Genomic DNA, 13,656 nt, shown 5'->3' with positions numbered 1-13,656 from the left:
TGTATGGAAACTTGCGTGTGCATGTGCATATTGCAGTTAATGGGTGGGACACAAATTGCTTGACAACTTAAAAGAACCATCTTTGTGGATAAATGTTCGTGTAATAGTTCTGATTCTCATCCAGGCCCCAGAAAATTACTGCTGTTAGCATTTAGTGCTGGCTGTGAAGCAGCATCGACTTTCTCAAACAAGAAGAAATAAACAATGCTTATGTGCTGTGAGCCATAGCTTCTGGAATTGTTATTACTGATGTTAGGGAGGGCTGTTTTTCCTCTTGAGGTACATACAAAGGAGTTAATGATGTTTTTCATAAGGCACGCGGTCTAGTTACAAGCCCAGACAAGATTCTGGTGATGACTGTAAAGCAGATGCATGCTTATTTTGTTAACCAGCCTTCACACATTGCAATATCCGTGTTCAACTCTTGATTACTACTGTGCATTTAAGGCATTTTGAAGAACATTCTACAGAAGTACCAGGAAAGCTATTTCAACCATATGGTGAAATGTCTATGGGAATTCGACTGCAAGGTCTCTGTTTGTGATTTGAGGTTTTCCTTATTAAAGTTGCACTATTTAAGATGATACGCTGGAATTTGATGTTGTTAACAGAAGTCTTTTTGCTCTTCAAAACCAAATGAAACAGTGCTCTGACAAAAATGTGTGTTTTTCAGAGCATATTAAAGAGGTGTTCTTATTTCACTTCAACACGTGGTTGTTCAGAGGCTGGTTCAGGGCAGGTTTGCATTTTGTCAGTATTCAGCATGAGAACTTGCCTGGATTTGTAGCATCACTGTCACTTCTTACCTTTGAGGAAATTCTTTATGTACTTACACCTCATCCCTTATCAGCAGATTCTCAGTGGCACGGAATAATGCAGAATTGTTTGAGTGAACAAGACAGTACAAGTAACGTATTTTGCAGTAAAACAATGTTTTATTGTTGTAGAATGACAGCGATGTACAGCATTCCTGTCCTGGGAGCTTTGGTCCCCACAGGAATTGTGCAGGCACAGGGCTGGATCATGGATCTGGTTCACCTTGAAAGCACTTCTTACTTTTTGAAGCCAGATCAGTTCTTTGATTCAGTTCTCCTAGCACAGCACGGTTGAGGGGGCCGGGATGTGTCAGTGCCTTATGTCACTATTGGTGCTGGAGACTGGAAACTGTTAAATCACAGCCTCAGGTTTTGAAATGCTCTGTGAGTCCAACCCTTAAACACTGTCTTAGTTTCAGCAGAACTGTCCAAACTCCTCAGCGTTCATTTCTAAGTGCTGTACTAGTTTGGCCTTTCCTGAGTGAGAAGTGCAGATGGTTAAGGGTTGGATGCAGCTCTGCATGCATGTGCTTTTGGAGCAGACTGCCCTGTATTTATATATAAACACTTTTGGACTATTTGGGCACATGGGTGACTTAATCTTTTGCATCCACTCAGTATTGAAACGTCATTCTTTGTGACTAGAATAAGATTCCTAGCACAGATGATACCAGTTAGCTGAAAAGCTAACTTGCTGACATCAGTGGTGAGCTTCCTTCTCTCAGCTTTTGTGCTTTCAGGTGCATGCAGTCTCATTTCCCCATACTGAGGCCGGGTTGGGCGTGAATTGTTGTCCAGGGTATCTCAGCAGATTTGCTCTTTCCAATCCACTCCTCCTGGCTTGCTGCATCCCCCCCTTGTGGAGTCACTCTCCCAAGATGCTGCCATGCCAGCACCCCTTGTGCCAGCCACATGTTGCCACCCTGAGGCTGAAGAACCATAACTCCAATTTCAGGTTTGCCCCTTCTGCCTTCAGTATACTTCACAGTAGAAGTTTCTTAGTTGAGTAACTTAATGCTTTTCCTTTACAACCTGTCATGAATAAAGATTTCACAGCAGGAATTGGAGGCATTAAAGGAGAAGCAGAAGAGAGAGTTTGTGTGCAGATGATGAAAGAACAGAGGGAAGCATAGTGAGTACAGTGAGGAGCCTGGCTGGAGTCCTCACCAACAGAAACTTTGTTTTTGGATGAGAGAAGAGAGAAGAAACCACTAAAGCAGTTTGTTTAGACCATGAGAGGCCGGTGATACGGCTGTAAGACAGGGTTGCCTGGCAAGGGAGTTTTTAGCTGGGGGAGAAGGTGGTCAAAACAGGCAAATGCCTGCAGTGCTAGTGTCAGGAAACACGGGCATTTTTAGAATTTCTAGTTGGAAGAACAAGAGCCTGAAATAGCAACATATCAACTGTGGAATCTGGGGAAAGAGGCAGAAATTTCCAGGTTGGTCTATAGATATCATGGGCTGTGACAGCTGCCTGATGAGATGTCTTGAGGCATGATGTTGCTTTCTCAGCGTGAGAGTTGTTGAATTCCTTTTCATGCTCTTCGTTGCCTACCCAAGCAGGAAGTGTCATTTCACAAAAGCTGACAGAGGTCACTGTTTTAATAGCTGTTGTTAATTGATGCTTCTCAAAAGCCTTCTATCAACTTGAATTTGCTACCTGCGGAGACTGGCTCAGCAGGTGGCTGAATTAAATTAAAACTTTAATTTTGTAGTTAATAAATCATGCTAGAACTGTGACTATGTTTTAAAATATAATATCCAATCAGTTTATCTGAAAGCCATTTATGTATAAGAAGAAATTATTGGCTCTGATTTAAACGGTAACAAAAAGCCCTCCCTGAAAGTTTGGAAGCACTGACAAGCACTTCCAGTGCTAGTAAGTGATGGAATGTGTGGAGAGTTTCCCCTTTTGCTGTCCAGAATACCTCGAATCACAGACTGAGCAGAATCAAGAGCTGCTCTTCATCCCATACAATGTTTTCCACTCAGCGATTCAGGAATGGTGAAGCTCCATTGCACTGCAGACACCTGTCCGGCTCTCTCTGAAATCATTTAGCAAAATGTTCTTCTTTTGAAAGATCTCCTCCAAAATTGGTTACAAACTCCTATATTTCTAATTTTTAAACAGTAATATTGAGTGGAAAAAATGAACAGCATGAAAGTGAAATACTGTGTGGGATGAATGCTATTTAAATCTTGTCTAAGCTGCTAAACATCACACTAACGTTGGATCACTGGATCTGATCCAGTAAAAATTAAAAAAATAAAAAAGCAGATAGGTCACATCACAGAACCAAGCCATCTGTCCAGTATGGAATTAAAGGCATTTTACAATGAATTACTTTTTCATATTATGGGAGGCCTAGGTGTGAATCAAAAGGTGTCTGCCTGCAAAGACAGTTCCTGAATTATTTTTATGTTGTCAACCTGATGTGTTGGCGTGCAGCATCTCATCTGGCTTGCTTAGCTAATTAGTCCGTTACAACCAGTATCTTATAACTAGCTTCAAAAGTTTTTTTCTGTTGCTTCCAGATATCATTGTTGTAATATGGACCAAAGGATTTACATGTGAGCCTGCTGCCAAGTTTTCAGAGAATGTCTCTGCTGCTTTATTCTAGCATTGTTTTACCATACATGTTCGTAACAAAGAAAGCTTTCATTTGGAGAATAACATTCAGAATTTGTTCCAGTCTTTCCTGGTGTTCTTGGAGTAGATTGGTTCATTTGACCTCTGCAGTATTAATATAGCATGTTTATACAAGAAAGTACCCTACTGCATTAAAATGGAAATAACGATTTATAGCGTTGACAGCCTTGGAGGATCTCTGATGTCAGCTCTCATCTTACTGGACAGGGTTCAGTTGCACATTCAGTTGCATGCCACTGATTGGTACTATTTATCATTTTAAAATAAAGATTTTCTGTTCAAAAGTAATTTTAAAACCTACATCAAAAACATGAATCTGTGTCATGAGGGAGAGAAGGATAAGGAAAATGGGATGGAAGAGTTGCAACAAACGTAGGAAACCCGGCTGTTTTAGGGCGAGAGGGGAATTTACTGCCATCTGATTTCACCTTGTCTGTAATTCTGAGAGTTCACTGTATTTTTTTTTCATAAGATATGCCTGAGATTTCAGCAAATCTATTTCCGTGTGCTTTTCCCTGCTCTGTTACTACTTGTGTCTGTGAATGCTCATTCCAACCAGCGTCTTTTGTAAGTAGGAGAGAACTGAGACGTGGTGATACGTTGGAAGTGCTCATAGCAGAAGTAAAATTAAACTTCTCTTCTTAAGTGCTACACATTTCTGAGAGTCTGTAAAAAGTTCTGTAACATAAATAGGAGCCGTCATATTTTTGAGCTGTAACTTGCTGGATAGAGATGTGTAAATTGTGATTGCTCTTACTTTGGCACTAAATTAATGCATTTCATTTCTGCAAAAGAAGTTCCAGACAGCAGCTTTTTCTATGACCTTCTTTGCAGACAGCCTCGGGAATGCACTGTGTCTCATCTTCATTGTATGCTCTTCAGTTTGCTCTGCAGTTGTCACCAGTTATCCTTCTACACTGCCGTGCTGCTTCTCGCTTATTGCACCGATCACAGAATCATAGAATTGCTCAGTTTGGAAAAGACCTTCAAGATCATCAAGTCCAACCTCAACCTAACCGTTATTTAGCAGGGTGTTTTACCTGACATCCTCTCAGAAGGGCATAGCCCTAGAAGAGCATTGCCGTGCATTAGGTTGGATGTCATTTTGTAGTTGAGGCCATCGTGTAGTCAGACTAACTCAGTGATTAGGTGTGAATCCTTAAAGAACCCTTCTGGTCTGATGCATCCTCAGGAAGTGCTGATGTCTGCTTTTAAATAAAGGCAAAGGGCTTGTGGATTTCCTCTGGATTCTCTTGATTGAGAAAGGAAGGAAAAGGCCACTGGTGGGCATGGACCCCATAGCTGTGCCTTGCCAAAGTAACATGGATTTCCTTTGTTTATTTTTTTCTTGGGTTGGTTTTTTTGGATTGGTTTTCTTGAGCATTACAAAATCAGTTCTAAACCCCAGTAATCGGCTTTTGGTAGAACTTCGTTTTGAGTTAACGTGAACAGATGTCTTCAGATCTCTATTTTTATATCAACTTTTGACCTAATTGCATAGCTTTATATAGTGTGGGTTTATTCCAAGGCAGTGCTGTTGAGAAGCCCAGAGCTCCCTGTTCTGCCTGACACCAATCTTTTCTGAGAGAAAAGGAAGGATCTCTTTCTCCTGCTCAGGTGGCACGTGATGGTGGTTGGCTTTGAGCATAGCTTGAAGGCATGCAGTCAAGGCAAGTTCTGCATTTAAAAATGATTGGGTCTAAGAGACAGTTGAAGAATTAATCACCTGCAACCAACCTGGATCTTTTTAAAGGATAAATGTACATAGCCACTGGGGTTTTCCAGAGAGATACAAGCAGATAAAATGCCAAAGTCCACAGTGTTGTTTCTGTGATGTCAAATTACTTGAGTTTTTCTTCCTTAATGTATGTGGGCTTTGTCTTTTGTTTTATGATGTGCAACTTTCTATTTATTTGTTTTTAAATTATCATCCCAAACTCAGAAAAGTTAAGCACTGCAATAATTTGCATTGAAACGTCCAAGGTTGTGAGGTAGTTCCTAGCCATATTCTAATGGAGAAACACAGAATTGCTTCTCACCAGCATCTCAGTCAGACATCTCCATTCACACACAAGAGATTGGGGATTCGGTAGTGTTTAAAATTAGGTGTGTACTGTTGATGTTTGATGTGTAGATTACTCGTCCTCAAGCACTCATAAGAGTCTCCTCCTTCACCACACTGAGATCTTGGTTTATGGATATTCTGTCTGCTTATTAGCAAACAGGCTGTTAATGAGTCATTCAAATGAATGGGGAAACTTTTCTGCTCAATTAGAAGTGCAGATTAAGGTTTTGACAGAGCTGTCTGGGGTGGGAGAGATTTTGCTGGGTTTTATCACTCTGTGAGTAAGCAGGACAGTTGATCTGGGTGTCCCACAGCTCTGATGGGCAAAACATCCCCGAGGAGGTTGCCTGACAAATTGTGTCCTGTGTTTTGTTGGAAACCTTCGCAGACTTTCATGTTACCTAATAAAGGATATCTGTCTCCATTTAAAAATGCTCTGCAAAAATGCTTTTCTCTTAAACAGAAACCCATATTTGCTTGTATCCCGTCTTCTGCTTTTTGAAAATGCTGTGTGTTTTTATATTTCAATATCTGTTTTGAAGTAATTAGTATGTGCAACATCCACCTGGGTGTAGCTCATGGTTTGCCTGTGTTCAAGGTCAGTCCGTTCCTTTTTATTCCCATACTTTTATTCTGTACAAGATATTCGCTATCTTGTCTGTATCAAAGATAATTAAAGTCATTCAAAGAAATCCTCTGGACATTAAAAATAAGTAATAATCTGCAAGTCTGTGACAGGGAGGTGTGTGTGACTGTTGTGTTGTTCGGCAGGTACGTCGATGACGTGATCAATCGCATTGACAGGATGTTTCCTGAGATGTCTATCCAACTCTCCCGGCCCAATGGGACCTCTGCAATGCTGCTGGTGAGTTGGGTCGTTTCGTCCTTTCAGATGGATTTCTTAAGGGACTTAATTGCTATTTCTAAAAGGCAGGCTATTAAGGATTATTTTTTTCCCAGAAACATGCTGCTCTTCGTTTGACCCAGCAGTGTAAGATCTCTTTTGCTTTTGGGCAAATAGATGATAAAAAGAACTTCACCATTAAGTGCTTTTTGTTGTTAAATAAGATTGTTGAAATACGAACGTGAGGTCAGATGCTGTGTTTTTCAGCAGTCTTGGCAATGAGTGTATCTCAGTCATGACGGTGAAGAAGAAAAAGGAGTAGGGGTAAGGAAGAGAGAAATTGTATTGGTTTCATTTGTCTAAATTTGTTCAAATTGCTCTTGGTCGAATGAATTTCTGTTTTATGATGAAGTCAAGAATTTGCCTTTGAAGTAAATGAGCAGTAAAGGCTGGATTATAGATAAACAAGTCCAATACATTCGACTTATTTCTGCCTGACCAAGCAAGATTTCATTCCAGAAGAGCCTATTGTTCACATCAGTTCTCACAGGCAGCTGTTGTGCTTAGAGAAGGAGACGAGTCTGTATAAAGTTTCGACTCCAGGACAGCAGCAGAGCAGTAGGGTCTGAGCTCTTACAGCATGGCACTGGGAAGCTGATTCTCCTGCAGCAGAGTAAAAGACTGAAGTCGAATCTTTTGACAGCTTTTAAATGAAAGTGGAAAATTCCATATCCGAGTGAAAATGTGGGACCAAATCCATCTTTTCCATCTCAGATCGTTCGTGGCACATCCTCACATAAGCTGCTACAAAAGGCTTGGTTATAGTGCATGTGTGAGTACAGTTGTTGTTTCCAAGCAAATCGTAAGAGAAATCTAGAAATCAGATATTTTGTCAAAACAGCTTTCTTGAATCAAGAATTTATGTTTTTTTAGTGTTTGTTCAATTGACTACTCTGATATTTTTAGATTCTGCCTGTATTTTTCAAAAATACTATAAATGTCTCAATAATGAGTGTAGCTGTGGTTACATTCCATTTTAATTTATCAATTCTTTAGCATCTTAATATTAACTTTCTTTGAGTAGCCTAAAATTCGCCAGGGATTAATTGAGTCAGAGGTTAAAATATACAGCTGGCTTCCACTGGCATTAAATCATTTCATCTGCAATTGTTGGATTCACCAAGTGGAACAACAAATTCCATAAAAGAACTGAATTCATCAGTGCAGTCCTAAGCTCTGTAGAAGCTTTTGCATTTGCTGTTCAGCTGACTTTATGTTTAACTGTTTCACTGTAGAAAAGAAAAAGTCTCATTTTACTTCCTTGCTTGGAAACCGTTTCCATCCTCTTGGAGTCCCTCTCTGCACCCAGTAATTGCCTTCCTATTCTGATGGCTTTTTGAGGTCAGAAAACGTGTGATACTTTTCAAGAACTGGGCACAACTGGGAAATTGTGTGAGTTATCTTGGATAAAGCTGGTTGGGAGCACGGTGCACTGGGAAAATGGTAACTGTAAAAGAAGCTTCATTTGCATTTAGTAATAACTTACCAAATAACGTTGGTCTCTAATCAAGGACAACAGCACTGCAATGAACCAATGGATTGCATATCTTCCTTGGATCAGAGATCAAAACCACTGTTTTTAAAGTGTTTTTGCGTGTGATTTTGTGATGGGTTTATCATTTTTTCTTTTAGGCAGGTTTTCCCTCTTTCCCATCTGTCTCAGTTGGTGTTGCCAATATGGCACTTTCCATCTGGCCCCGACTGCTGCAGAAGCTTTTGCTGTTTTCAGCCACAAATCATTCAGCGAAAGGTGCTGCAGGATGGGCAGTGTGAAGAGCACCTCCCCCAGAAGAAGGGGGGTTTCTGCAGAACGTGTCATTTCTCACTCTGAACTCATCCCAAGTTAGATGTGGAGCTGCTCTTCCACAGCAGTGATTTACCATAATGCCAAGGGATTCAGATAATGCTTGTTTTGTTTAAAAATATTTCATGACCGTATGCAGTTTGTCCAGAGATAATTAACCAACCATAATGTGAACCAGTTTCATTTGTGCAGTGTCTGTATCATATTTGTGAAGATCTTTACCATAGAGGTATTGTTATATTAAGATATCTTTAAATCCAGTCCTTTAGTTTTCCAGAAGCACACACATTTGTCATCAAAGGCACTGATAAGCAGATATGTATGTTAAGAATGTGCAAACTATTGGAAGGAGGTGGGGAAGGAGGATCAGGGCTGTGAGATTGTTTGAAACTTCAGAATCACTGGAAATTACCACAATGTCATCCTTGGGGGAAAAAGAGATCTAATTCAGAAAATGTCAGTCCCAAACTGATTGGTGCCCATCTTCATATTCACGTGGAAATCACGTCGTGTCCTTAGCTGTGATGTGGGGCTTTCAGGTCCTGCATGTTTCTAGAGAGGTGATTACAGCTGCTGGGCTGAGTCGCAGGGTTGGTCACCTCTGCGTGATGCTGGGCTCTCCCTCAGCACAGTACAGCTCTGCAATAAGCTGAGAACTTTAAGGAGGGTTAGGGAGGGGTGAAGAAAGTGTTCCTGCGAGCACAAATGCTGTGCATTGAAAGGTTTCTGCCTGCTGCTCCTTGGAGGGTGCTGCTTCCTCAGACAATGAGGAGATCTTTGTGTTGGAGATTTATACACAGCAATTGTACCTCATTAGTCTGGATTTATGCTGCACAGACCAAACATAAATAATTGAAGCCTTTCAGAGCTGTGTGAAATCCTCAACCGACTTTAAAAGCAGTTTACCATTTCAAGGTGCTGTTTAATCCCAATCTTCACTGGTGATTTTTCTATTAATCTTTTAATCGTGCTATGCATAAAAAAGACTAAACATAGAATTGTATCAGCTTTAATAACAGTGTTATGCAAAATTAATTTGCAGCAGCAGCAGCAGAGGGAACTGAGGCTTTCTTAAGATTTTTGTGAGATTTTGTTGGTCAACTGCCAGGAGCTGTAAAGAGAGAAACCTCATCTTGTGTTAAGGAAACACAAATTGATTTTTAATTAATGCAAAATACCTGCAGTTTTGATGGTATTAAATAGTTAGTTGTATTCCTAGATAGTCTCTACTTATTTCTAATGATGCAGCCATTGTATGGCTGTTTCAAATACCTTGTTTCTCTTACCAGCGTTAAGACTCTGTTTTTCAGCGTGAAACTTCTAATTCCTGCAACTCATTCCTTGGATGTTGTACAACACAGGAAGTATTGGTCCCATATGAACTTCTTTAGGGCCATGTACCTGGCCAGCCCTGCGCAGACACAGCAACTTCTGCTCATCTTGATCCAGGAGCCACTTGCTCTTCAAGCAGCTTTGTCTCCCCAGTGTTTATAAAGCTATGTAAGGTCACTGCTGTCCAAGTTAGAGACAGCAGGTGAATATTTTTAGAAATAATGAATAGCTTTCTGTATTTGGAGCTGTTTCTGAAGCATAGTGCTCTGTGTAACCAACTCTCCATTGGAAAAGTTGTTTCTTCCAAAGCAAAGCTCATTTCAGAAATTGCCATTTCTTGTTTTCGTGTTATCTTACAAACTTTCTGATGCTGAAGGCATTTTATGCATTTATACAGATGCTTAGAATTTTAGTGGATCTCTCCTATAAAACCATTTCTGGTTTAATTTCTGAAGCATTTTTGCACAGTTTCTGTTCTTTCTCAGTAAAATCAGACACATTTTGCGTTTCAACTTTCAAATCTTGTTCCAAGCATTTTAAACAGTCTGATTGTATGGAAGTGGGCTGTATTAATGGCAAATAGGCTAGACGTCTGTTCACTGAATCTGAACAACTTCTTATGTCTGAATATTGTTTATCAGTGTTTTATATAAAATCATGATGATTTTCTCAGAGGAAAATGGATTCCGAAATTATTTGCCCATTAAAAAGGGCTCTACTTGTTCAAGGCGCCTTACTCTTGGAAGGAGTTCTTCTTTTGAAGAAGTTTCATTTTCTACAAGGTCCAGATCCATTTTCATCCCTGTGAAGTTCCTGCTGTGCTGTAATTCAGAATAGAAAGAGACAAAATCCATTTTGCTACCCATGGCAGTGTTGGTCCAGCATCACCAGTTCGTACGTGTGGCTGGCACAGCAGCACTGTGTGTCACTTTGCTTTATTAGCAGAAAGTGCCATGGTACTAAAGGAGAGCATCACCAGCTTATCCTTAATGTGGCAAAATCATTTAAATCCTTTATCTACGTTAACTTCTTATCGTGCACTACTGCAATTAGGTTCAATTAATGAAAGTCAAATTCCAGCCCTTACATTAAAATAAGGAGGGGGAAAAAAAAAAAAAGGAAAAAATTCCTTGTAAAGAACTAATTAGTATGGTTGTTTATTTAGACTCTAATAGCTTAATTGCATCCTATCTTGCTATTTACAAATAGGCATCATTAAAGAATAATGAGCATGTGAGGGAAAGTGCAGCACTGATACAGCAGATGAGACACAGGGAAAAAAACCTAGCTGAAGGTTCTGGGGGGGCAGTTTGATTTATGTAGTGAATACAAAACCTTCTTTTCCAGTACATATAAATAGGATTTCCAGCCATTCTAGTGATTAGTAAGATAGATGTAGGAGTGGGAGGAAAGGCTTCTGGCTGGCAGTTCCAGGAGGAGCAGGTGCCTGGCCTTTTGCTGGAAATGTGTGCAGCTTGGTTGCATCTCTGCTTTGATGTTGCCTTGTTCTTTTGAAAGGTGACTAAAAACCTCATACAAACTCGTGGTCCTTTCTATACTAGCAGGGAGGTACACTGTTAACTGAAAATAACGTTGTCTTTCTTTTAGCTCTGCAATGCAGAGCATCTGCAGCTCAGATCAGCAGCAAATTCCCTGGGATGCTGAGGGGAAATCTGGAGCTTTGGGATTGTTCTGTGAAGTGTTGGAGCTTAGTGCTGTCAGCACACTTTCTCCTAATATTAAACTTTCAGATAAATCTGAAGAAAGAATGTTTGTTAATGCATTTTTAAAATCATTTCTAAAAGGTCCTTTCATTTGCTATCCGTTCCAATGAAAAGGCCAAATCAAAGGGTGTGTTGCAAGCTATTTCTTCCAGGCAGAGTTCTGGCATGGCAAATGGATTTTGATCCTTATCATTCTGCGGATTAGTTTTGGCCCTGATACTGACTCATTTGGAAAGGTATTTCTTTCTTCTCCAATTGGTGAGCTGTGCTAACTGGGAACGTTTTTAGCAGCCTTACAAGAAATTATCTGAAGCATTTTCACTGATTATTCCGTTTCCCCTCCCCCAGACTTGGCATACAGCATCTGTCATCTGCTCTTTGAGAGTTATCGTAGCGATAGACAAAATATTTTTAAAACTGGGATATTTCAAGATCTTTATTTTCTATATTTTTGTCAGAAAAGCTGCATAATATTGCAGATTTCAGTCAGCTGCCTGTCCTACCTTCGTCTGGTGCCTGCTGATTTGGGAAGCAGGGGCATTACAGAAAACTTCGCTGCCTGAATTCAGTGCACTTGAGTTAAAAGCGAGCGAGAAGCCCGTTGTTTTTACACAGACCAAAACAGAGGCTGCAGAAGTATTTAACTCGCAGCTGTTCCATTTTCAGCTCACAGAACTGTGGGGCATATTTTTTCATTCATATTAATTGAATTTTAAAGTGACCTTGTACACGTATTGATTTGAATTAAAATCTTCCACATCAAGGACAAGTTGGCATATATCCTACAGGCAAAATATTAAAAAGCCAAGTGCTGTCTTAACAGGGTATTGACAGAAGAGGTTGCAGTTTAATGGGAGAAGGTGGCTTAGAAGGGAAATTGTTGCCTTTTTCTTGCAGAGGAAAGGTATCCTTTTGGTGTCATAGAGGAGCTTCGTGCAGCTGCTCTCTGTGGCAATGCAGGGCTGCATTGTGCCCATTAAAGCAGGGAGAGCCTTGAGCTCCAGCACAGCGTCCTGTGCTCCCAGGGTTCAGAGCAGAACTCTCTGATTGTTTGTTTGGTTTTATCAGAGCCATTGGGTTTTTGTTCCGTTCCTTCAGGTGTTCTGTGGGGATGCAGCTCTGCGACCAAAGGTGTAAGTTATACTCCATACATGGGCTTCAGTTACCTGCATTCAGCAGGCATCAAAGGAAAACTGTTGGCTGAAAACATGATCTTTAAAATGTGGTTTGTGTGAACAAAAACATTCACGTTCTGAAAATGGTTATGAGTCTTGATCATTAGAGGGAAAAGTAAAAGGTCCCTCATTTCTCGTGTACAGCAGAGAATGTGCTTTATCCTTTAAAGAGCTGTGGGGCATCCTTTTGGCTCCCACGTGTAACTGCATCCTCCAGCCTGGTGATGGTTCGTTCTTTGTGCTGCCTACCTCAGTGTTTCAGCACTGTTAAGAATGATGATCTGTGAGTCCTCAGAGCTATGCTTCTGCATTTCTTGAGACTTAACTCGTGTACTGTTCCTGTTATTCCTTTTGATATCCTGCAGCAACTGTCTGAAGGTCCTGATTTCTCTTCCAACCTCTCTAAAACCTATAGGAAGAATTCTATGCCAACACAACAGCAGCTCAAAATAGGGGATTGTTCTGTTTCGATGCCAGACTGCCAATTCACTGCTAATACTGCTGTGTGAGTAGAGATTCCAACACAGCACCTCACCCAGGGAGCTCACTCAGAAGCGTGCATTAAGAGTGGCTGTACACAGCTCTCCCAGATATGGGAGATGAGGGAAGGCAGTGACCCTGCTTGTTTGGCATTCAAAATGTGGATGATGTGAGCTGCTGTCCTGTTCCAGCCTGCAAAATTTGGCCTTTCAGTTTTGCATGATGGATAATAGCTGCGATCTGGGTAACAGCGACAGCTTCTGAAAGTGAAAAGTGAATGGCTGGAAGGCTGTGAAAACGGATGACCTGTAAAAGGGCAGTGAGCTGATGCAGAAGCATTTCGAGAGGATTTGTGCAGGTCAGCCTGGTGGGGAGGTTTGGGGGCAGCAGGATGTGTATGCGAGCAAGCTGGAGTGCCAAACATGGGACTTTTCAGTTTGTTACATGTGACTACTAACTCTGAGGATTTTCAGGAACATCCCACACAGGCTTCAGAGCAACTTCATCCAAGTTTTTTTTCCTGCCTGGCAGCAGTGTGAGATATGAACGCAGGGGAAAGAAGTGAGCATCCACTGAAGTGTGTGAAGGGAATGAAAATAGAAAATATTACATATAGAGCCGTGTCTGGGAGTTTGTAGGACTGCCTTTTTGCTCTTCATTAAGAAGATTTCTGTTTTGTTTAAAATTTCCTCTTTTTCTCCTCTGAAT

At 40.7% G+C, this 13,656-nt stretch overlaps 1 protein-coding gene across 2 annotated transcripts in view; it reads left to right on the top strand.

The window, feature by feature from the left end:
- The window catches only part of MED27 (mediator complex subunit 27), an 80,549-nt gene that overhangs the window by 46,751 nt on the left and 20,142 nt on the right, over positions 1 to 13,656 (top strand). For both annotated transcript variants that reach the window (XM_042830673.1, XM_042830674.1), the window contains exon 4: positions 6,301 to 6,394. In XM_042830673.1, the coding sequence (XP_042686607.1) occupies positions 6,301 to 6,394 (94 nt within the window). The remainder of the gene's footprint in view (positions 1 to 6,300; positions 6,395 to 13,656) is intronic.

Source organism: Centrocercus urophasianus, unplaced genomic scaffold, assembly GCF_019232065.1.
Source record: "Centrocercus urophasianus isolate 14NV4802_14NV808 unplaced genomic scaffold, USGS_Curo_1.0 seq_34, whole genome shotgun sequence".
Taxonomy (NCBI): domain Eukaryota; kingdom Metazoa; phylum Chordata; class Aves; order Galliformes; family Phasianidae; genus Centrocercus; species Centrocercus urophasianus.
This window is presented reverse-complemented; position numbering and strand designations above follow the sequence as displayed.